This window comes from Parasteatoda tepidariorum, chromosome 3, assembly GCF_043381705.1.
Source record: "Parasteatoda tepidariorum isolate YZ-2023 chromosome 3, CAS_Ptep_4.0, whole genome shotgun sequence".
Classification (NCBI taxonomy): Eukaryota; Metazoa; Arthropoda; class Arachnida; order Araneae; family Theridiidae; genus Parasteatoda; species Parasteatoda tepidariorum.
Window position 1 is genome coordinate 57,324,538 of NC_092206.1, and position 23,339 is coordinate 57,347,876.

At 25.5% G+C, this 23,339-nt stretch overlaps 1 protein-coding gene across 1 annotated transcript in view; it reads left to right on the forward strand.

Moving 5' to 3' along the window:
- Nucleotides 1-23,339, forward strand: part of LOC107447024 (importin beta11) — a 46,510-nt gene that overhangs the window by 12,965 nt on the left and 10,206 nt on the right. Inside the window, exons 9-21 of the mRNA XM_043051863.2 lie at nucleotides 5,399-5,491; nucleotides 6,740-6,892; nucleotides 8,230-8,270; nucleotides 9,701-9,836; nucleotides 10,918-11,023; nucleotides 12,380-12,543; nucleotides 13,448-13,488; nucleotides 15,517-15,582; nucleotides 16,789-16,953; nucleotides 18,243-18,435; nucleotides 20,053-20,132; nucleotides 22,523-22,603; nucleotides 22,690-22,785. Coding sequence (XP_042907797.1) covers nucleotides 5,399-5,491; nucleotides 6,740-6,892; nucleotides 8,230-8,270; nucleotides 9,701-9,836; nucleotides 10,918-11,023; nucleotides 12,380-12,543; nucleotides 13,448-13,488; nucleotides 15,517-15,582; nucleotides 16,789-16,953; nucleotides 18,243-18,435; nucleotides 20,053-20,132; nucleotides 22,523-22,603; nucleotides 22,690-22,785 — 1,415 coding nt within the window. The remainder of the gene's footprint in view (nucleotides 1-5,398; nucleotides 5,492-6,739; nucleotides 6,893-8,229; nucleotides 8,271-9,700; nucleotides 9,837-10,917; nucleotides 11,024-12,379; nucleotides 12,544-13,447; nucleotides 13,489-15,516; nucleotides 15,583-16,788; nucleotides 16,954-18,242; nucleotides 18,436-20,052; nucleotides 20,133-22,522; nucleotides 22,604-22,689; nucleotides 22,786-23,339) is intronic.

Consider the following 23,339-nt stretch of genomic DNA (forward strand, 5'->3'; position numbering starts at 1 on the left):
AATAATAATAATTGGAATAGATTAATAAAGAATACGATAAAAGAGAAATAAATTTAAGGGATTTCATATTTATCTTAAATGTATTGATAAATAAATTTTCAAAACTAACTATAAATAACATAGCTTAAAGTGTAATTCCTAAAACTACTAAGAAAATTGTTAAATAAGCAGTTCTGTAGTTAATTGGCCTGCAAAAGGCTTACTTTATAACTAAAAAAAATAAGGCTATAACTTATAAATGTTTAATAATAAATAAAACAGAAAACAGCATATTTCTCTGATCCCAATATTATGATTTTATTTTTACTCCAAGAAAAAATTACTTTAGGAGTCACTTATTAATACAGTACAGAACCCGTTATCCGGAAATCAGAAAACCGGAACGAAATTCGATAAATTTTCCCGCCATTTTTTAAACAAAATTTTTTTTTCCTTATAAGATTTTAGGATTTTTCTTTCTTTTTTGAAAGATGTTCACCTTACCATCATTTTGGAAATAATCATTAGTGTATTACTTCATCTTTTCTTCTTTTCAAGATTATTTCCTAAAAAAAATTTTTTTTTAGTTGGGTTTAACAATAAAAAAACGGCTTTTTGTAGCGATTCAGAAAACCGGAAAAATCAGTTATCCGGAATAGTGATGGTCCCGATCGTTCCGGATAATCGGTTCCCTACTGTACTTATATTCTCTTGACTGATATTTTTGTTCTATGATATTTTAATTCAAAATCATTGTACTAGATCAGCATAGTTTATCTCTTCAAATTACTATTAAGATCTAAATGTACTGCTATTAAGTCTGTAACTATGATGTAGTGCAGCCTTTTTAAGTCAGAATGTTAACATTTAGTTTTTGCTTGGTTGTTATTTTGGATTTATATTTTCTGTTTTCTTTACTAATACTTTTTTTTCTTAGCTTAGAGATGTTGTAGATCTTCAGCCATTTTCTTTTGTGCAGTTCATCCAACCTACTCTAGAATGTTGCATCACATTTTGTTTTAATAGAAGTTTACAAGGTAAATAAAATCTTTTTCAACTGAAGTAAAAAAAATAATCACAAATTTAATTTTTTCTTTCTTTTTGGATTAAGCTATGAAAATTAAGTTTGAGAAATTAACTTGAACTGAAAATCTAACAGAGTTTAATGTTACTTATTACTGTACAATGGGCATTTTAATTACCACTGTAACAAAATAAATAAATAGTTTTTTTTTCTTGAAAGTGTATAGTTTTTCATACTTAATATTTATTATATCGTGTTGTAGTATGGTATACTGCATATTAATTAAAATCATTTGTTAATTCTAATTTCATTATCTAATCATCTAATTTATCTAATCATCATTATTCATCTAATTTAATAATCATTGGTTAATTGTTCATTTGTTAATAATGTAATTATGTGACAGCTTAATGGTAATATTCAAATTTTATTTAATTGTATGGTTTTTAATTTCTTCTTTTTACACTTGTAATTAATGTTATTTATTTGTCAGTATTCAATAATTACTTGCAATATTTTAATGTAATCTTTAAATTTTAAGCCTCAAGTATATTTTTGTAACCTTGGAAAAGTAATCTTTCTCTGCATTTATGTTCTTCCTTTAAAAGAAGATTCCTCCTTTTGTTGCTTCGCTGACAGCAAGATGTATGTCCAGTCAGCAAACCCCTTTGTTGGATTGAGAAGGAATGACCCCATGTCCGTTTTCCTTTGTTTCGGCTTGCATCAAATGCAAAGCGCTTCTTTTGATCTTATGATGGCGCCAAGAATGTTCCAGAACATTCCACAAAATTCTTTTCCAGGTGTGTCACCACTTTTGACAACCCTGCTTCATGTTTGGCACGGAGCTTAACAATTAATTTCGCCAGTTGGCCAATATTTGCAGCTCTGTGATTTGCCCCTCTGATCCTTCTCCGTCCAACCAATGCGATATTCGTAAAATTTTAATTTTTTGGCGAGGTTTTTCTCGCCTATCTTCATAACGAAGAAACAGTTAGTTGTTGCTATTTCACCAGAAGTGTTGTTTGGTTTTCGGCGTGAGCCGAGACTTTTTGTTGGCATGTTTGCCAAGTTTTATTGCAGTTCAAATATGTTAAATTTGTAATAAATAATCGTATAGCATCCTTTACTATGGGTTTGGTGAGTTACTTTATTATGTAAGTTGTTTTCTCTTCCTTCCTTTTTTTCAGCATGTTCCTCGGTTGCACGTACCTGATCCTTTGCATCATACAATCGTAATGTACCCCACTTTCATCTTTTTCGACTTTACTTAATAATATTCTAAATTTTATTTAATCTTAATTTGACTTAATGCTAGTCACCCCCCTTTTTTCCCTTTTTTTATTTAGCCACACCACACATGTTACTATTAATTTTATAATTTGCATTTTAATTATCACTGTGACAAAAAAAAATTTATTTGGTAGGATATAGTTTTCTATACTTAATAATATGTCATGCCCTTGCCCATTTAAGCTTAAGTAGTTGTAAAATAGTGTAGTTGCATTTTTATACAATTGTAATTTTTTTTTTTTAAAGTTTTGTTGCTTTTTTTTAACTTTGAAATATTTTTTTATTAACATTTACATATTTCTTAAGTTTCAAAAATATTTTATTTATTTTTTATCAATGAGTGATTTGAGTGTTAACTTTCTTTGCTCTCATTTATACTTGGAATTGCATTAAGTTAAATTGTTCTTGTTAAATTAGAGATTATAAAATTTAAACTGTTTTGTACTCACCAAGTTCTATAGATCACATGTAAAGTTTCTGCTGCTATTCAATTTTGTAAATTAAAATAGGCATTTCAAATTTAAATTCCAGGAATGCGTGATGGTTATATATATTTTTTATACATAATTATGTTTTGAATGATGCTATAAATTGTATCTAGTTTGAGATGATTTGTTTGCTACAAAATTTATTGTATTATTTTATTACTAAATTTTAGAATGATTAAAGAAATGTCAGAAAATGTTCAGATAAAATTATTTCTCGCCTTTTATTTTTGAATGTCTTTTAAAGGTTTTATTGATATATAGCATTAATATTTTCTGAAATTTTTACATTTTCAATAAAAAAAGTTTTGTTTTTAGAATACGAATACCAAGTGTTCCAAAAATGACAAGCAATTTGAAAATTATATTGAGGAAAATAAAATTGAAAAGAGATGAAAATGTATAGTGTGCAACAGTTTTATTCGGGAAACCAGGCTATATTTTCATTAAGTTTCGAAGTTAGTTATTATGTGAAAGATAGTGCTTCCAATAGATAATAACTATTAAGCAATGTTTTCAAAGTAACCACTATTTGTTACATTGTGGCACAATCTGAGAACAAAATTAACTGATGGTTACGCAAAAAAAAAAAAAAGTTGGAATGGTCTTTGGTTCAGCAGAAAATATTTTTGTGCATTTTTTGTGACTCTGTAGCTTCATTTATTGATGAATTTCACAACTAATTTCAAAACGTAATGAGAATTAACTTGACAAATGAGAATTAACTTTAACAACTGATTTCTTGAACAGAACACAGCAAACTGTAATTTTTTTTATCTCCTTTCGTTCTTTAATGAATTTTTTAAAATCTTCGGTTATTTTTGGACCCTTGTTATCAATAGGCTTTAAGATTAGATTTTTATGTCCAGTCTAAAGTTAAATTATTCTGAAATTTTTTTTTATTTCTTATTACTGTGCTCATCAATTAATTTTTAGTTACACTGTTTTCTTTTTTAGCTGTAAAGTTATTGATCCATTAATTATTTAATTTATAATATAAATTTTATTAATTATTTGTTGATCACTGCTTTGTATTACATTTTGTATAAGTTTCCAAGCCTTATGTACCTGCATTATTTTTAGTGCGAAATTCTAAATTTAAGAAAAGCAATTTTAAAAAAATGTCTTAATTGTTTATTATTTTTATTAGAAATTCTACATTTTAGCAAACTGTTATTTCTCTAGTTAAATAGTTAATAATAGTTGTTTAAACTATTTTTTCGAAATGTATAAGAACAGTTATTTACCATTTTGTTAAATAACTGTTCTTATATATTTTGATGTATAAGACAAATGTTAAATAACATATTCTTATACATAGTATAAGAACATGTTATTTAACATTTTGTTACTATATCTAAGAAATTGCATTTGTTACTATAGCATTTTGTTACTATTACTATAATTAAGAAAGGTATTATTAATAATATTAACTAACTAATTATTTAAGACATAAACAGTTAAAAGTTTTTCTTCAATCCACACCTATATTTATTTTCTAAAATATTTTGAATAGATTCCCATAAGATAGTTCACTGATAGTTATAACTGAAAGTTAAAGGGTTAAGAAATTGTTCTTTTAACCCTTTTATTGAGAGTTCTTGCATTGTAAATTTTTTTGTAGTTAAAATTAAATTTAACTATTTAATTTAAAGTTAGAAGTTGATTTTAAAGTTAATTTCAGTTTTTGTAATTTGTACCACTAATTAAACTGAAATTTATTCTGTAAAATAGGTCACTAATTATTAAATAAAGTAATATGCTTTTTCTAAAATTGAGTTGTATAAATGGTATTGCAATATGGTTTATGATGATATATATAAGTTTTTTTTTAATTAATTATATAGTTTAAAGTCTTGGTATAGTGTGAGAATCTAATTAATTTGTGACTTAACAGTGACATTTTACAGGTAAATTTATATTAGATTATGAACTAGTGTTAACTTTCTAGTGTTTTTTTCTATGCGTTCCCTTCCAAAAGGAAATTATTCTACTTCTCCCTTTTCTATCTCCAGAGAATTATATGAATGTAATTTCTTCTTGAATATATATATATAGGAATATATTCTTAAATATATATCTTCTTGAAATCTTGTTATAAAATTTTAAGGTTGTAAGTATTTTTTATGATTTGATTGTCAAAAAGCTTTTAAGTTTGAAAAATAGCATTGTAATAAATAAAATGACATAAAAAATATTTCAAAGTATTCATAGAGAAAGATTTTTTTTTTTTTAAGAAGACTTCTTCACATGCGTGCCAAATGGTATTCCTTCATCTGTTAAACACAAATCTTGCAACTTTGTGGACAATTTTTCTTTTTCTCCCCTGATATTTGATTCTAGCACAGTTTGATCAGTTTAACTTAACGTTTAAACTAAAAAAGTGTAAACTTAACAGTTTGCACTTAGCAATTTAATCAGTTTACATTTGCCAATGTATGGTTGATTTCAAATTTTGTGTGCCAGTTAGTTAATACTGAACTCAATTCTATCTTAAGAAATGTTCAAAGTACTAACTGAGAAAATGTTTGTGTAAATAATAAATATCTATTTACAATTTTTTTATATTTATTTTTTTTCGCAAAAAAAAAACTTTTTAACTTTTAAAATGTATTTGCAGATAAATTGTATGAAAGACTCATTGTTCAGTTCATGAATGTTGTTAAAAGCATATTAATTTGCCAAGAATACAAGCCAGCAAAAGTAATTGAAGGTAAATTAACATTTTCTTTCTCTTATAAGTTAAAATAAAAATTTAAAAAGAAAACGGTGTATTTTATTATTAACAAGTTAGTTTTAATCATTTGAACAGTCTTGTCTAATCATATCTGTATTTACTATTCACTGTATTTAGCATAATCAGTATTTTTTCTGTTATAATATAATAAAATGTATTTGGAATATTTTGTTATTAGAAAGTCAATTTTGCACATAACTCAAATGCATAAAAGTCTTGCTTTATTACCACTGTATTGATTGTATTCTACTTGATGGGTCTGTGTTACTCAATTATTAGTTTGACCACATTCCAGTGTTGATTTAACAATATTCACTATTTAATCCCATTGAAGCTTTCCTTAGTTGTAATAGTTGTATTATCTTAGTTGTTATGGTTGTATCTCATATTCTGTTGTTGATAGTTGTATTATCATATTCTACTTTTAGCAGTTGCTCACTTAGTTTTGTGTTGGATATAATACTGTAGTTTTATTAGTTGATGAAATTAATATCAAAACTTAATAAATTCATTCTAATGTGTCTTGATATAATTGGGTAAAAAATGCACTTTAACATCATGATTGAATAATCTCATAAGTTCTTTAAGTGTTAAATTTTTTTGTGAAAAACTGAAAGTTCTATATTGTAATTTGAATGTTACTCATTAAAAATTTTTAAATAAAAATAATACAAGTTTCCTGGTGCAGTTTTCAAATTATGCTTTGCTGAAAGGATGAAGATATTCTGCATTACTATAAGTTATAAAGTAATAAATTTGTTGAGCAATAAATATTGAAGATGTACAAAAGTTTTAAAAGTTTGTTTAGTTTTTTTTTTTAAGTTGTCAGTTTTATTCTTGTACTAATTGACTTAATTTCCTGTTAAAATCAGTTGCTACTTATATGAGTTTTTATGCGCATTTCACTGTAAAAGCAAAATTAATGAATGTCAGCATTCAGTTGCTGGGAGTTGCTTGGTGTATGTCTAAAATATTTATTATCATTATATCTCATCTACTCTGGCAAAAGTTAGCACCTTACATACTTTGGTGGTAATATTGATATAAATAATAATTTAACTATTGTTTCTGATTATTACTTAGCAAAAAATTTAAATACATATAAATTATTAATTATTTCATTTTAATACTTAAGTTGAGTAGCTGATTCTAAATTATTTGCTAAATTTTTTCATTCTGTTTTAAAGTTAGCTAAGTTTTTTTTCCTACAAAATATTTTTATAGAGAAAAACCCTCTGACTATTGAAGCCCATAGCATTAAAGTTTCCTTTTTCACTCTTCCTGTTCTCAAAGAAATATGTGATCAATTGTTGTCAAGATATTTTTTGTTAACAAATGAGGACATTTCAAGCTGGGAAAATAGTCCAGAAGAATTTGGTAAGTTTCTCAAATATAACCTTACTTTTTCTTAAATTCTTTGAGAAATGCCACTAGCTCTATATTTTGTGTGAAATTTGTCAATTTTGAATTTATATAATTTTAAGCTGAAGAGCATACTAAAAAAAATACAAATTTTGTATAATTTGGATTGATAAAATATTTTTCTGCTTGTTAAGCTTTTGGTGCACCAAACGCTTGTAAAAGTTATTCTGTATTGAATAAATATTTATTAGAATGGGTAATTTGCCTTTTAAAATTAGTGAAATTTACTATGATTAAAAATTTTACTTTCATTTTTGAAAATAAGTGAATATCCTTTAGAATCAATAAAAGGAATTTAAATGACCTTTTGCAATCAAACAAAAGGTTTTTATTTTGATTTAGGTGAAAGAAATTTTTTCTTTTATTAAAATTTTTAAAGTTTGTATTTTAAGGAATGTATGAGTCTAAGCTTTTTATGATTGAATTTTTTTCAAACATTTAAATTTTTTTTTCAATTTAAAAATAAAACATAAATTGAAACTACTGTTAAACTTTTCATTTCTTTATCTAATAATAAAATGTAATGAAATCAAAATGTAAGTTGTTAATTCCACCAAATTAGTTCACAGTAATTTTAAAACAAACAAAAGTTTTAGTTCAATAATATTGAATATTAAATGTTTATACATAAAGTAAATGATAAAAAAAATTATTTATCTAAGAAATACTAATATTATAAGATTTGTTTAGCTCCAAAATCTGCTACTGAGCTTTTAGAATAGTTAAATGCATCATCATATCAAGTTTTTCTTTTCAGGTTTAAGAAGAACATACCCACTGTCATGAACATTTTTATTAGTATAAAATCTTAAACTTTTTAATGAAAGATTTTGCTAGCCTACTTCATAATATGTTTTGTTATCACAGTTTTACCTTTTTGTCTATTGTTTTCATGGAAATGTTACTTCTCAAAATAATAACAGTCAGAGTCAGTCAGTATTATTTTTATTTATAAAATCTCCTTTCTTAGATAAATCTTGATTTCTCTGTAATATATGCTCATATACTTGTTTAGTTTATTTATTGAATTTTTTTTTTATTAAAAGAGTGTAATTATTTAATGAAAAATACAGGAAAAACAATCCTATATATTTTATTTAAGTACACGCCTTATTATTTTCCTCTTCTTAAACGTGCCAATAAGAAAATATGTCTTTTATTATTATACAAATAGTTTGATTTATGTCAATCACGAACTTTTTATTATTTTCTTATAAGTCAAAATATTTTTAATTCTTGTTCCTTTTATTCTGTTAGCAAAAATATATATTTTTTGTTCTTTTAATTTACAGCATCTGAAGAAGGGGGTGAATCCTGGAAATTTAGTTTGCGTGTAAGTTTCTTTTCCACATTTCTTTCAATTCTTAAAAACCAAAATTTTGATTTGAAATATTAAATTTTGTTTAAATATTATTTTAAAAGAATTGAATATAAGTAAATTGAGCAGTAGAAAAAAAGGGATATAGTACTTGTGAAAATGTAGATTTTTAAATACAGTTGGCTCTCTATTTAACTATGTTAAATGGAACACGAAAAGATCTTTTTTAAGTAGAGTGCATCCATAAACAGATTTTGTAGAAAAATAGCTTATGCAAAGCTTCTCCTTTCAAACTTTTGTATTTTAATACAGTAAAATTATTTCATAATAAATTAGCATGTTTAAGGATATTTTCTTTATCTTATTTTTTATAATAGAAATACAGTGATACGAGAATTAAGTAGAATATTAAAAAAGAAGTTAAAAAGAGCAAGAACTGAATCTTTTACAAAAGTGAAACTTGTTGATTCAATTGTGGCACGTTTTAATAACTTTTTCTTCCAGTTTTTTAAGCAAATTAAAGGAGCCTTCTTCCACTAGTAGATGAGAGAGTATATCTTGTTAAAATATCAAGAGTAGTAGTTGCATCTTTATAAGAAAGCTATGGTGACCCTTATGTTATTTAATTTTTAACACCTCTTTCTTCTTCATCCTATTTGTTTATAAAGTCTTAATAAATCCTATCTACATCTCTTAACCATTTCGCGCCTAAGTAGGACACACACGCCCCAAGCAACTTTCAAAAAAATCTTATGGGACAGAAATGCTTCTCTGTCTAATGGAAGACTTTCCCACCAGTCCAGCCAATATTTTTGAAGGTATTTTCATTCACAGAACATAGATGGCACTATCGTACATAATGCTGCCCTACTCTTAGTTTATGCTACCAAAATTGTTCTGTTATAAAAAAAAAACTAGTCGCGAAAGGGTTAAATCATTTATTAAAATAATTTTGCCACAGTTTAAGAATCATGGTCTATTTATTAACTTGTAATCCTATTAACTAACTTTCAACTCCCAGAAAATTGTCTCATTGTGATAAAGAAAGAATTTATCCATAAAAAAATTTCCTCCTTAAACAGACATTCTGTAGTCCGAATGTTGAGACTTTTCTACTTTTCAACATGTAGACTAAAATAGAGTCTAGCATTAAGTAGAGTGGACCCTCAAACAAAAGTTCAACTGTAGTGGTTTCTTTATATAATTTTATGTATTTTAATTGCTACAATTTAACTTAAAAACAACTTAGGAATGAATAATTTAACTTTTCTTCTTAATTTTTAGGCAATAACTAATGCATAGAACTTGCTCATTTATTATTTCTTTCAATTATTTATTTATTTCATTAATTTTCTTTATAATTCATAAACTGTAAAAATTTATAGTTAGAAATTTTTTGTATTTTGACTCTGCTAAAGAAATATAAATATTTATGTTAATTTCAGCCATGTACAGAAGTTTTCTTTTTGACACTCTTTCATGAATTCCGAAATTTGCTCACTCCACTGGTTGTTGAAGTTTTGCAAAACAGTCAAACAACTAAAACTACAGATCTGTTTGGAATATTAAAGAAAGATGCAGGTATAATATATTTCATATTTATTTTCAAGATAATTCTTAAATCTTCTCTTTTTGTATTACTTATTTAATTTTTTTTAAATTTTTAATATTAACATTTAGATTATTAGGATTGTATATTTCTTTAGGTAAAGAACTGATTGGTTAATTTCATTATTTCTCTATATCCAATGTAATTTTGTTTTATAAATTGCTTTGGAAATTATTTATTTTGGAAATAATTGCTTTTAGAAATTATTTTGTTTTATATATAGTTCAAAACATTTCTAGAATTTTTATGTTTATGTATTTTGACTGACAAATGATTTTTTTTTAAATGTTATTGTTCAAAACACTTCTAGAATTTTTATGTATACGTATTTTAACTGAAATTATCTAAATTTTTTTTTTGATCTTACATTTTTAAAAACTTTAAAAACTGTTTCTTTATTTCTTTATTATTTAACTGTTTCTTGTTCAAAGTTCATTTTGTGAATAGTTTAATCTGGAAAATAAATGTTATATCTTATAAAGTTATGTTTGTTATATAATGCTGTAAAGTTATTCTACAAATATTTTTTAATCTATTAACTTAATTCAAAGTAAGAACAAAATTTTTTTTTTCTTATTACATAGTTAAGTATATAGATGCTTATAATTAAGTATATATTGCTAATATAATTAAGTATATATTGCTTATAATTAAATAAAAAAATATTAACTGTGAAATAAATTTGGCAATTTCAGTAGAATCTTATTTATTCCAGCCTCTATTACCCATTTACTTTTGTTAATAGGAATTGATTCTGAAATGCTTCATTTTTTCTTGTATTGCACTTAATCTTTCATTGAAACATATTAAGTTGTCAAAAAATGCTGCAAAATTGAAATTTATATATATAATTTCTGAAGAAAGTCAGTAGTTATGTTTAAAGACATATCTTATTATTAATTTAAAATGCATGCAGTTGTTAATTTAAAAATTGTTATTAATGCAAGTTTTGGAAAATAAGTTTTTGGCAATATATTTTTTCAAGGTTCCAATATTTTTATTCTTATAAATATTATTATGTAAGAGAATTCACTCCAGTTTGTTGTTTTACAGTTTATAATGCTGTTGGGCTAGCCGCTTTTGATTTATATGATGAAATTGATTTTGATGCTTGGTTTACTAATGTTCTTATTGCTGAATTACAAAACAAGGAACCTGGGTTTGTACATGGCTACTTATATTTACATCATTTTGTTCATTTAAAATAATTGACTTAAATTTAAGATTGCCATTTCATCATTGATTAAATTTATTTTTTTAAAATAATTTTTGCATTATGTGTGTGTTTTTTTGGCACTTGTAAAGGTATATAATTATTGTCTAATATAGTTAAGATTCTTAAAATTATTAGCTAGCAAATTATTTAATTTATAATTTTAAATATTGTAGTGTATTGGTTTAAAGAAATAATTTATCTATGTATAGTTGGCAAAGAAAAAAAAATGGACCAAATGACTTTTGATCTAATGATTGGATTTTCACGTTCAGGGACTCAATCGTAATAGCTCAAAAGGATGACTTCAAGAATGCTAATTAATAAGCTCAGACAATATTTTAAATATTGGAATCAGCCCAAAAAACCTTACTTTCTCCAAATAAATATGCCATTTTTTCAACGGATTTAGATTTCTGCCCCAAAAATATAGGGGTTAGTCACAAACTGCAAACTGGGAAATATGGTCACCTTTCTTTCTCAGACAAACTGATCATCATCAATTTAAAACTGGGCAAGCTTCAAACTGCTACTGAGGAGAGTGTTTTTTTTTTTTTTATAACTTAATTATCCATAATCCTCCAAAAACGCCCCTTTTAAATGTTGTTCCAAAACTGAGTTTAAAAAGAGCTGCACGATTTGGTTTGGAAAAATAATAACGATTTGTATTGCTATAAATTATAGAAAAGCTATCGTTTAAAGTAGACATAAATTATTCGAATATAAATTGTGATAAATAGATGTTAAAGCGATGCAAATATGCCATTTGGAAATTTTTTGGCAATTTAATGGATAATTTTAACAGTGAAAAGTAATCTTTTAATGTTTTAGTTTATGTAACAATAATTTTCAAATAGATAGTCTTTGAATGTTATTGAAAACATCTGTTGTTCTGTTGCAGTAAGAGAACAAGTACAAATTTTTTTTTAGATTTTAATGATAGCATTGTAATTTAACCTTATTGAAAAACAATATAGCTTGTAGTTATGATTTTATCATGAATGATTGAGATTTCAATTAATTTAATCATTTAGTAATCTGAACTTCAAACTGCCCAAATTTATTTGGCTTATCGAAGTTCCATTCTAAATTATTCCTTTCTAAATTAAATTCCATTCTAAATTGAATTATTATCATTTATCAAACTTCTTTGTACATGCTAAAATTTTATTCTAGACCATCAATGAAAGAACTCAAAATTAGAAGACATTGTAAATTGTAATGTAGTTTAATATATTTGAGGGAAAGATTTATTTAACAAAAATAATAAATAGAATATTACATCATGTACTTTTTTAACAGGTATCACATCATCAGGCGTAGGGTAATCTGGCTTATTGGACAGTGGGTTGGTGTTAAAATGTCTCCTGACATGAGACCTTTGCTGTATGAAGTCATTTTGAAAATGTTAAACAGTGAAGAAAATCTCATTGTCCGACTTGCTGCATCTAATACTCTCAAAGTTGATATCCTTTCACTTAGAATTGGTCTACTACTCAAACAAATGCTTAATCTCAGTAAAATGTAATGGGTTTGCAATTATACTCACTTGAACAAGTGAAAAAAAAAAACATTTATTTTGCTACTCCATTTCTCCCTATTAAGATTTATTTCTCTCTATTTGTATTACTGCTTTAAAAAAAAGTATTCCAAATATAATATGTAAAATTTTTAAAAAAATGTTAATATTTTTAGTGCACAAAACAGAAGTTTTTATGCTTTTACTTGTTCAAACTACAACTCTTAAAGAGATTTGGAGGTTATGTAGATTTTATAAAAGTTTTATTCCTTTTGATTATAAAGTTAAGAATATATAAATAAAGCAGCATTCTATTCATTTCCATCCCAGAAATAATAAATAGAAGACTTGCAGTCTGTCAATTTTTTTATGCAGCTCTTCTTTAGAGAAAATTTACCCAAAATTTTATTGCACATTAAGTTAAAATCATTTTAACTGTTTTGCTTGATATGAGAACCCCGACTCAGAAAATGATCAGAATTTAATCCTTTTTTTAACTCATTTGTTTCCCAAAAAATTATAATAAAGTTTATGATTCATGGTTGGGATTATGAAGAAAAAAAAATTATTTTGAATTTTGAGTACAATAAGGATTAAATTTTTTTTTCTTCTTTGATTTCCTTAGTTATAATAACATAACCTAATTTGCTTCAACTATCTCTTTGCTAACCTCTTGATTTCAACTGGTCTATAATTAGAGTTTATTTGTTTTAAATTTCTTAATTTATATTTTAAATTTTCAAATAAATTTATGAATCAAATTAAATCAACCATCATTAAGCATGGGCTTCACTTTTCCCATGCATCAAAATTATTTTTATTCACAGTACATTTTGCTTAACTTTGTTTACCTGTTGATGATTTTGAGTTCAATTCAGAACAGTTCCTACCAGTAAGTGAAACAACTTTGCTTATTTTTTGGTTTTAATTGTTATTTTTGAAATATATAAATACTTTCTGTGCTTCTTTATAATCTAATTTACTCTGCTTCTTTAATTTTTAAACATTCTTATTAAATTATTATAAAATTTGTTAGTGATTTTGTATGTCTTATAATGTTGAAATGTAACTTTTCAAAAATATTTATGCCATTTTATCTTGTATTGATAATAAAAGCATTCATTTTATATAAGGATTAGTTGTATTAGCTCGATATACAGTACAGACCAAAAAAAATTGAGTCTTTTAAAGTTTTATGTTTTTGCTGAGTCTTACCACCTTTTTATTTATAGTATAAAAGATATTATAAGGTAATTAAACTACTGAACATAATTATTCTTTACAAATTGGGATTTTTTTTGTTTAAAAATATATTCCATTTTAAAATTTTGTTTTGAGTAAAAAAATTACGCCCAGGCAAATTAAAGATATAAACTTGTTTCACCTGAAAAGCTCCACCTGTAATATGCTTAGCCACTCCAACTCTAAGATGCCTACTTTGCTCCGTAATGATTTTATTTTATAAATTTCATTGAACAGTGGACCCAAATTTTGAGTTTATGTCTACCAATGTTCAACTCTAGCCTTGTAATTTTGAATTTAATCCAGAAGACAAGAGAATTTCTGGATCAAGTAATGAGTGAAATTTGCCTTTGTGGAAAGCTTTTGAAGGAACTACCTCAAATTTGTGTTACATGGAGAGGCAAACCACAAAAATCTCTCAGGGTTAGCCTGACAAAAAGGAAACTCTAACCCATGATCCGTCTAACACTGAGAATATTTCAGTCGGTGTGGGATTTGAATCTAAGCACTTCATTGGGAGGTGAGCTCTTTATCCTCTGAGCCTCCATGGCTCAGCACATAATGATTATGCTTTGTATTTAAATAGGTAAGAAAATGTAAGCAAGCAATTCGCCATTTAGTTATCAAACTTTTGTTAAAAACTGGTAAGGTACATTTTTTGCTGAGCCCATTTTCGTAACAAGCATTACGAGCTTTGTCCCTTTTTGTAAACACACATTTTCAGCTTTCTCCTTTTTTATATGCACACACTTTTGACCTATATCCAGTTTTAAAAACTCACTGATGCTATGCTAGTCTGGAATTGTTTCTCTATTTTGTCATTTCTTTATTTTTTCACGTGAACAACTTCTCATGTTAGTGAATTAAAATAATAAAGAATAAGAAAATTAAATGGTGTATTGGAGAGTGTGAGAAAAAGAAAGCTGTTGTTTGTTCTGACTGCTTAGCAAACTCTACTAGGTTTTTCAGTAGATTACAACAGCTTACCAGGTTTAAACGGTTCTAGCTAAATCAAAACATTTTTCTAATTTTTATAAACTAAAAGAAATTTATTCCAATAGAAAAAATTATGGAAAACAAATCGCTTTCAAAATATTACAATTATTACTGACAGAAGAATCTTTATATATTACTTTTAATCATTTCCAGCCATTTATTGATTTATATTTTCCTAATTTTTCATAAAAGTTACTCTGTGCATTTGAACTCCCAATTAACTTGATTATATTTACTGGCACTAAAAATTATTTTTTTATGTATTTATTGAATACCTAGAAAAACAATGCAAGTTAAATTCTTGCAAATTTATCTGCTTCATTTTTATTTTGCTGATAACATTTCTTGATTTAATACATTCCTTGCCTTAAAATTCTGTAATCTCTCATTATTTATTTTAAATTTCTCTCATTATTTATTATATTAATTATCTCTTATTTATTTATTTTAATTATAGGATACCTGGATTGTTAGAAATTGGATAATTAGAGTTTCATTTTCTGTTTATTTATTTATTAGAGTTCAGTAGTATTCTATGCACAAATGCTCTTAGGTTATTGATTTGATCAAGCTAGCTGAGTTTTGAGATCCCAAGCACAATTAAAAATTTTGCAACAAATAATTTTCAATTGGTTAAATAAACTGTTCATATTGTACTTAAGTAATTTTCTTTTTCTTTTAGTTCCTAGAGGGTTTCACCACTGCCCTTTTTCTGCTTCTTAAAGAAGTTAAAGAGTGTGATTTAAAGGTAATTTTTTTTTAAAGAATAATGTTCAAAATATTTTTTGTTCTTAAATTTGTATGAGAATTTGAAATTTTTAAAATCATAGATATTCGTTTAATTTGTTGTTTTTGCTGGTATGAACTACTAAAAAGTTCTTTGCTTTTACTGCTATCATGATAAAGGAAGGCATTTTTTATTAACTGAAAGTATTTAGGCAATAAATGTGTTATTTGCGAAGCAATAGATTAGAGTAACATAATAAGAAATTTAGTCTTTGACTTATCATTTTGTTTTTAAATGCTTTTAAAAAATAAAATTTTTTTAAAAATCTAAGCTTAAATGTGTAAATGGGCTAGTTTTATTTATATTATTTATATTTTCTGCAGATTATTAAAATTAAAAGCAAAGCTATGATAAAATAATATCTAGCAAGAATTGTTCTTATCAAGTAATAGAAATTTCAAATAAAAAGTTCAGAACCACAGCATAAGTTTCAGATTTTTCACAGGCATTGAATTGGGAGTTTTACTTTACCAAAACTTGTATTTAAAATTTTTTAAAGTAAAGTTATATCTGATTCCAGCACTGCCCATATTAATTAACTCTTATTTAATATTTAAGGCAACACAATTTAAAAAATAAATTGAAAAAGAATGTATAAAATAAAACTATTAATAATTATTTAGCACATTTATAATACCTCATTCTCTGTGGAGTATATACTAAAAATACTGAAGAAAACTGTTAGAAAAAACTGAGCATATTCTTATTTAAGTTTAATTTTGTTATTGAATAATTTTTTTAATGCATGTATGACAGTACTAGCAAGTTTACTACCTGCCTACTGCTACCAAATTTTTTTATTTTTAACATTACTTTATTTTCGGAAATGTTTCGTTTTAATGACATCGAAAGTTATTGCAATTGACACTTATAAAAAATTTTAACAATAAGGAGAGAGAGAAACTATATTGGTGTCATTAAAAACTTAAAATGATAAATAAATAATGTTTATTCTGAAATTCCAATCATGATAACAAATTAAATATTAAATCTTTACAATATTGGTGCTTTAACATGTTGCTTTAAAAATGTTAATTTTATTGGACTATTGGTTATTATATAGTATAATGGTTTTATTTGAATGTTTCAAATATTTATTTGAAGCTTTTTTTAAGTGATATAATTTGAAACATTAAACGAATAATGTATTTTACCTTATTCTTCTAGATGTCGATACTTCATGTGATATCATTTGTGGTAGAGCGAATGGGTAGTGAAATTAGACCGCATGCTGAAGCTTTGTTGCATTATCTACCTCAGTTATGGGACACTTGTGGTGATCATAATATGCTTCGCTGTGCTATTATATCTTGTTTTGTTCATTTAGTCCAGGTAATTGTTTATCTTTTATACTTTCTTCTTATATATAGTTCTTAAATAATAGTCTAATCTAAAAATAATAGTTATCATTATGAAAACTGTTTATTTTCATTATATTTTGCTATAATTCTTTTTTAATAATCAAGACATCAGCATTGAATAAAAAATATGGTGCTATGGAATTTAATATTGCAAAAATGAATCCAAAATCAAATTGTGGGAAAATAAGGTTGTTAAAGCAGTATTTAATTATAACTTAAGCCAGTCTGTTCATTAAAATATAATTAATAGCATCTAACACCAGTTAAAATGTGTTGCTTCACGAAGGAAGTTTCAGTTAAATAGTTTTAAAAAAATACTAAAATATTGGGAACATTATTTATTGGATTTATCAAAAAAAATATTTACACTTTGATGAATTTTTATTTTTTAATTATGATTTTATAAATTTATTGTAATATAAATTATCCAATTTTGTTAAAGAGCAATTTTATTTGAAGAAAAATATTTATTTGCCTTAACAGGTTAATCATAACAGGCTAATAGCAGCAAGTTAGCATCTGAATATTTTTTCTTTTCCTCGTTATACAATTTTTTTTATTTAAAATAAGATGATTAATGCCAATAAAAGTTTACAACATTTAAACTCCCATTTCTTGAAGCATATTATTTTTCAAACTGCGATGTACTTTTTTTCTTCTCTTTAATACTGTTCTTTGAAATCAAAAAGAAATTAAAAAATTATTTTTTATTTAAGTTTAAGGTAATTTTTCTCAGTAGAAAAACAAAACAAAATCAAATCTGTCAGAGTTTGAACTATTCGGCTTAAAATTGTTTTCCTCAAAAAAAATGCCCTGTCATAAACATAAAGTATTTATTACAATAGTTTTTCTAGATGTTATCCAACTTATTTTAAAACTCTGGTGTTGGTTGTTCTTGAATTAAGTAAAAATAATTCAAATAAAATAAATAAATAAATAAAATTATTAAACCAACTGAATTTTTTTTCAGGATAAAGAAAAGTGGTACAGGTTATGTGTTTTTACAATATATAGAGTATTAAGAATGTATTCTATACAACTTAGTGAAGAGTTCTTTTTAAAGCTTTTGTTTAAAAAAAACTATTAAAATTTCCTCAATGTTTAAAGCACTTTACTGATTATGCTTATGAACTTTAATGTTAATTATTGAGTTTTTAAATTATACACAAAAGTTATAAACTCTTAAAACTTATGCTATATAAATAAATGCTTTTATTTTTGATGTATCAGTTTATTTATTATTGTAAAATTTTGTTTCAGGGTTTAGGGACTTTAAGCGAGTCGTTGCAGCCTTTATTAGTTCCTATGATTGCCTTAAGTACAGATGTACACCAACCCCCTCATGTTTATTTATTGGAAGATGGATTAGACTTATGGTGGGCAATTCTTGATAACACGTCTGTTTGTCCTGATGAACTCTTAAAACTTGCTTCTCATCTATTCCCCTTGCTAGGTATGTCATTTTGATGCTAATAGAATATTTTTAATATTGTTTAAAATTAATGCTTTTGAGATTGTTATTGATTTTTGATGTCACATACATTTAACTAATGAGTGGAGAAAGGCTCAAAGAAGCAGTTTAATAATTAAGGGCATTTTTTTAGAGTTTATGTATTAGCAATAGGAAACAAAGATCAAGTCTAGAAAATTTAGATTCCTCAAGCATCCGTTTGAGAAATTTTGTACATTTGTAGCACTCATATAAATTGTTCATTTATCAACATTCACTTAAATTTGCTACTAAAACACAGGTTTCCTGAATTACTTGTCGTTTGTTTGTCCTTGCACTTGCAACTTTCTTCTACTGCAAAAATGCACTTGCAACTTTCTTCTACTGTAAAAGAATCTATAGTTCATTCGCCAGGAGTTGGCACTTTTCTCCGCCTACTGGGACGAAGAGTTTATTTCAACGCAGGTCTAAAAGGAGAAATGTTTTCCTGCTTGAAATTGAAACAACCCTTTAGTATGCGTCAAACGCAAACAGTAAATTCTTTTTCAGTCACTTACTCCGCTTTATCATCTGCTATTATACCTTTTGTTACTCTAGCTAATTAAATATATTGCAGCAAAATATCTCGAAAAGGACAAACTATTCACTCAAAAGAGAGAAATATTATTAAATTTATGAAATATTTAATGTTAAAAAAATGCACATAAGGATTGCAAAATAAATAATTATATAACAACCAAATAGCAACCTTGTTCGTATCCTTCTCCCAAAAATAACGAAATGGTATTGCCGGATACTACATGATAAAGGTGGAGTGAAGGGCCAACTCCTGGTGAACGAACTATACTAAGATCTTTGACATTTTATTAGTTGGTTAAATAAATTAATGTTTATTATTAAATGAAACTAATATTAGATCTTTTCCTGAGAAATATGAACCTTTTAAAAATGCAATGTGTATCTTTCTTCTTCTGAATTCTTTAATTATACTTAAATTCTTAATCTGAACCAAATGTGTATCATATGTATTTCTTCTGAGTTTAGCATTGCAAAAAAAGGTATTAATATCTAAAGTAAATTTTTTATTTGTTTGAGATATAGTTATAGAACATAAAAATTTATATCATGGTAACTTTTTGTGTGATAAGCTTTTTTTTTTTAATTAGGTATCATTATAATTACATTGTATGTACTTAACACTGTAATTGTATAGTACATACAATACTGTTGTATAGCTACAATGTATTGTATGCTCTATTGTATAGTTTATATTTACATTGTATACAATGTTTATTTAACGCTTAAAGGAAAACAAATGGTACAAAAATGGTGCAAGTTTCATTTGGACTATATTTTAAAGCTGTTTAGAACTCATTTTATATATATTTAACATTTTGTTTTAATAACTTTCATTCATTTTGAATGACACATGATTTTGAAGTATCTGTACTAAAGCCGTACCTTTTGTGGTGGATATCCTGCTATTATGACAGTTCTTATTGTTTGCAATGGTTATGAAATTGTTATCTCAAATAATGGTGTCGTTTTTCCTTAGTTGCAAATTGGTTGTAATAAAACATGGAGATGATTTTTTATTAATGGCAATATTGTATTTTTCAGAGTATAAAGGTGATTCTCTTCCTCCGTGTATACGTATTGCAGAAGCCTATCTTTTGTTGAACCCTAAAGATTTTCTCAAGGTAAGTTTAATATTATAATTTTTTTTAATAAATACAATGATAATTAAGCAGCACATACAAATTAGAAGCCATATGAAAAATTAACTCTGTTTTGATTATATTTATATTAAGATGGATTTTCATTGAAAGTTTTTTAATTCCTTTACTATATTTTAATACAAAAAATCACATTCTTGTTTCAGTATTAATTCAAAAAAAGAATATATTTTTATTGGTATGGCTGCATATTATATGGTATGCCACCATACCAGTATATTAATTATATATATATATATATATATAGTTTACAATANAAGATATATATATATATACATAGTTTACATTAAAAGTTTTTTTTTCACCTTTCTATAATGTTTTTGCATTAAAAAATTTATATTCTTAGTACGGAATTTATAAAAATCATATCGTTTGTAATTAGGTATATTTTATCCTTTATTTGTAGATGAAAATTTGTTTCCTTTTCCTTTAATAATTAATTTAGTACACTATTTTATTTAATATTAATTTAAAAAATGTATCATTAATGCTTAAATAAGAGGCATTATTTTCAGAAAAGACATTCATATTGATATTTCCAAGTAAATTAATTTTATCAATTGTTGTTATATGTTTTTCTTTCTTTTTCCCCCCCAAAAATCTAAAACTCTTGTTTCATGCTGCTAGCTAACAAATGTTTCCTTTAGTTTATTCATTGTTATTTTAACAATTAATTTTGATCTGGGGTGCACAACCTTTTTGACTAAGGAGCCACTTGCATAACAGGTTGACTAAAGAAGGGCCGCTTGTATATTTAGTTATATGGGGGGCAAATATGGTAAACATTAGTGTTTTAAGCACTAAATATGTTTATTGGTAAACTAACTATGAAAAACCTGATACTATTTTTTTTTTAAAAATTCCCTTTTTGTCAATAATTGATTTATTAAAAAAATTTTATATATATATATATATANTTGAAACAAAACACGCATTATATATATATTAATTGTTTTTAGAATATTTATATATATATTCAATATCCTTGTAGATAATCTACAATGACTATCTACAAGGATATTTATTTAAACTTTAAAAAATATTTTTTTCTACACAAATAGAATCTATGAAATAGTTAGATATTAATACATAATTCTAGATGTAGCTACAGATAAATGAATATAATTTTCCTATTAAAACAGATATTCAAGTTAGTCCTATGATACCAATTAAGAGCTTTTAATCCTCAGTCGGTTTCAATTATTAGGTTTACACCCCCTAACTCCTTCCTATCACTTGATAGGAAATGTTGTTAAAACCTCTTTAAAAGTAAACCTTCTGTGATTTACAGAAAACAAAAGAAATCAATGCTTACCTGTAAAGTATGAGGACCTATGGAGTTGATATATTCACAATTAATCATCTATCAAGTGTCTGAATAAATGTTTTATTTATCTCAACTACTATATTTCTATTATCTTTTTTAACCCCAGCCGTGTTAATTACAGTCTTCAAATTTATAAGAAAATGAAAGAAATTTTCAATGGGGAAGAAGCGTTGAGAGCATTTAAGATGTCATTTCAGCTTGTGGGATCTCATAACCTGTGTTGTCCAGATGGAAAGATCAAAAGATATCGCTCTCCAACTGAGCAGTATCATTTTCTCTCCTTTCTTTTCAAAAATAAGGCAAGGTGATAGGAGAAAGATTAATTGTTAACTAGTGAAATAGCTTAACAATATTTTTAGTTATGGATTTTTCAAATTTAGAAAAAATAGTGTCCAGTTTAAAGAGATAGAAAATAACGTTTTAGGGTAAAAATGAATGTCCAGTTACAGGAGTGTCCGCTTTGCTGTTAATGTACGTAATACTTTGTTTATGGAAGATTCACAGGGAATTAAAAATATGTCCATATTGAGAGGCATCCATTTTGCAGGAGTGTCTATACACACACATATGTATATATACATACATACATACATACATATAAATTTGGGAAAAGAAATATAAATTCTAACAAAAAAAAACCCCACTTTTTCAACTGTTATTGCTATGAAATTCTGCATGGTTTAAAAATAAAAAAACATGCGTATTAAAAATATTTATTTAAAAAAAACAAAAAAGAAAAAAGCAGATTTTCGTAGCAATAAACGCTGAAAAAGTTATACATAAACAACTTAGATTTACTATAGAATCTCTAGAAATTGAGCGCACCAGAAAGTGATGACTCAAATTTTGCGACATTTTTTTATCAAAAAATTTTCTTTTTATTGTGTTCAGAACAATCTGCAGGCCGCTTGCTGTTTACCCCAACATTATTCTGTATTTTATTGAACTTTTATTGTGATCTTAAAATTTATTATTATCTGAAAATTAGTTTTTGAATTGAATATTTATGTGCTTAATATCTTTGTAGAATTATGGCCAAGCACTAGTTGAAACATTCCACGGCACTATTAAAGACATGAAGTCTGAGGGTGTTGATATGTTACTAAAGGTTAGTTTCTCTATGTTTTTATTTATACAAATTTTTATTTTATTATCTGAAATCTGCTAAAATTGTAAGTCGTTATTTAATTTTAGGTTGTTGAAACTGTGTTCATTTTATTCCCGGAGGATGGTCCAGTGCTATTTGAACCATTATTGCCTTATGTGTTGACTTTAGCCTTAGATAAATATGTAAGACTTTGTAGTATTTGAAGAACTTATTATGTTACTTTAGTAACATGTTTGTTGTATGCATCAGTAGTTAGCATCAGCAGTTAAATTATTGTTACAATAAACAGTTTAAACACTAAAGGCTTAAGGATTAATGTGTTTAAATTCAAATAACTTTTTAAAATTTAAACTTTTTAAAAATTATTATTAAAATTATTAACAACTTTTACGTTGCAATATTCAGTTTTGCTTCTATATTTATTACCTACTACTTTTTTTTATTGTAAACTGAATTTAGATTCACCATTTCTCCTTAATAGTTATGTTTTTGATTTTTTTAAACTTAAATTTATTAAACTTTTTATAACTTTTTAAATTTATATATTTCTAATTACAATTTATTTATTACTTTGTTTCTGCATTAAAATTTAAATTTTTGAAGAAATATCTGAAAATAACTTTCAAAATAACAATTTTAAAATGTATATCTTTTTTTAGTAAGTGAATTTAAAAATGTAAAGAAATTTATAGTACCCTATAACTGCGTTTAAACTCTTATTAGTCTGTGTTTGGCC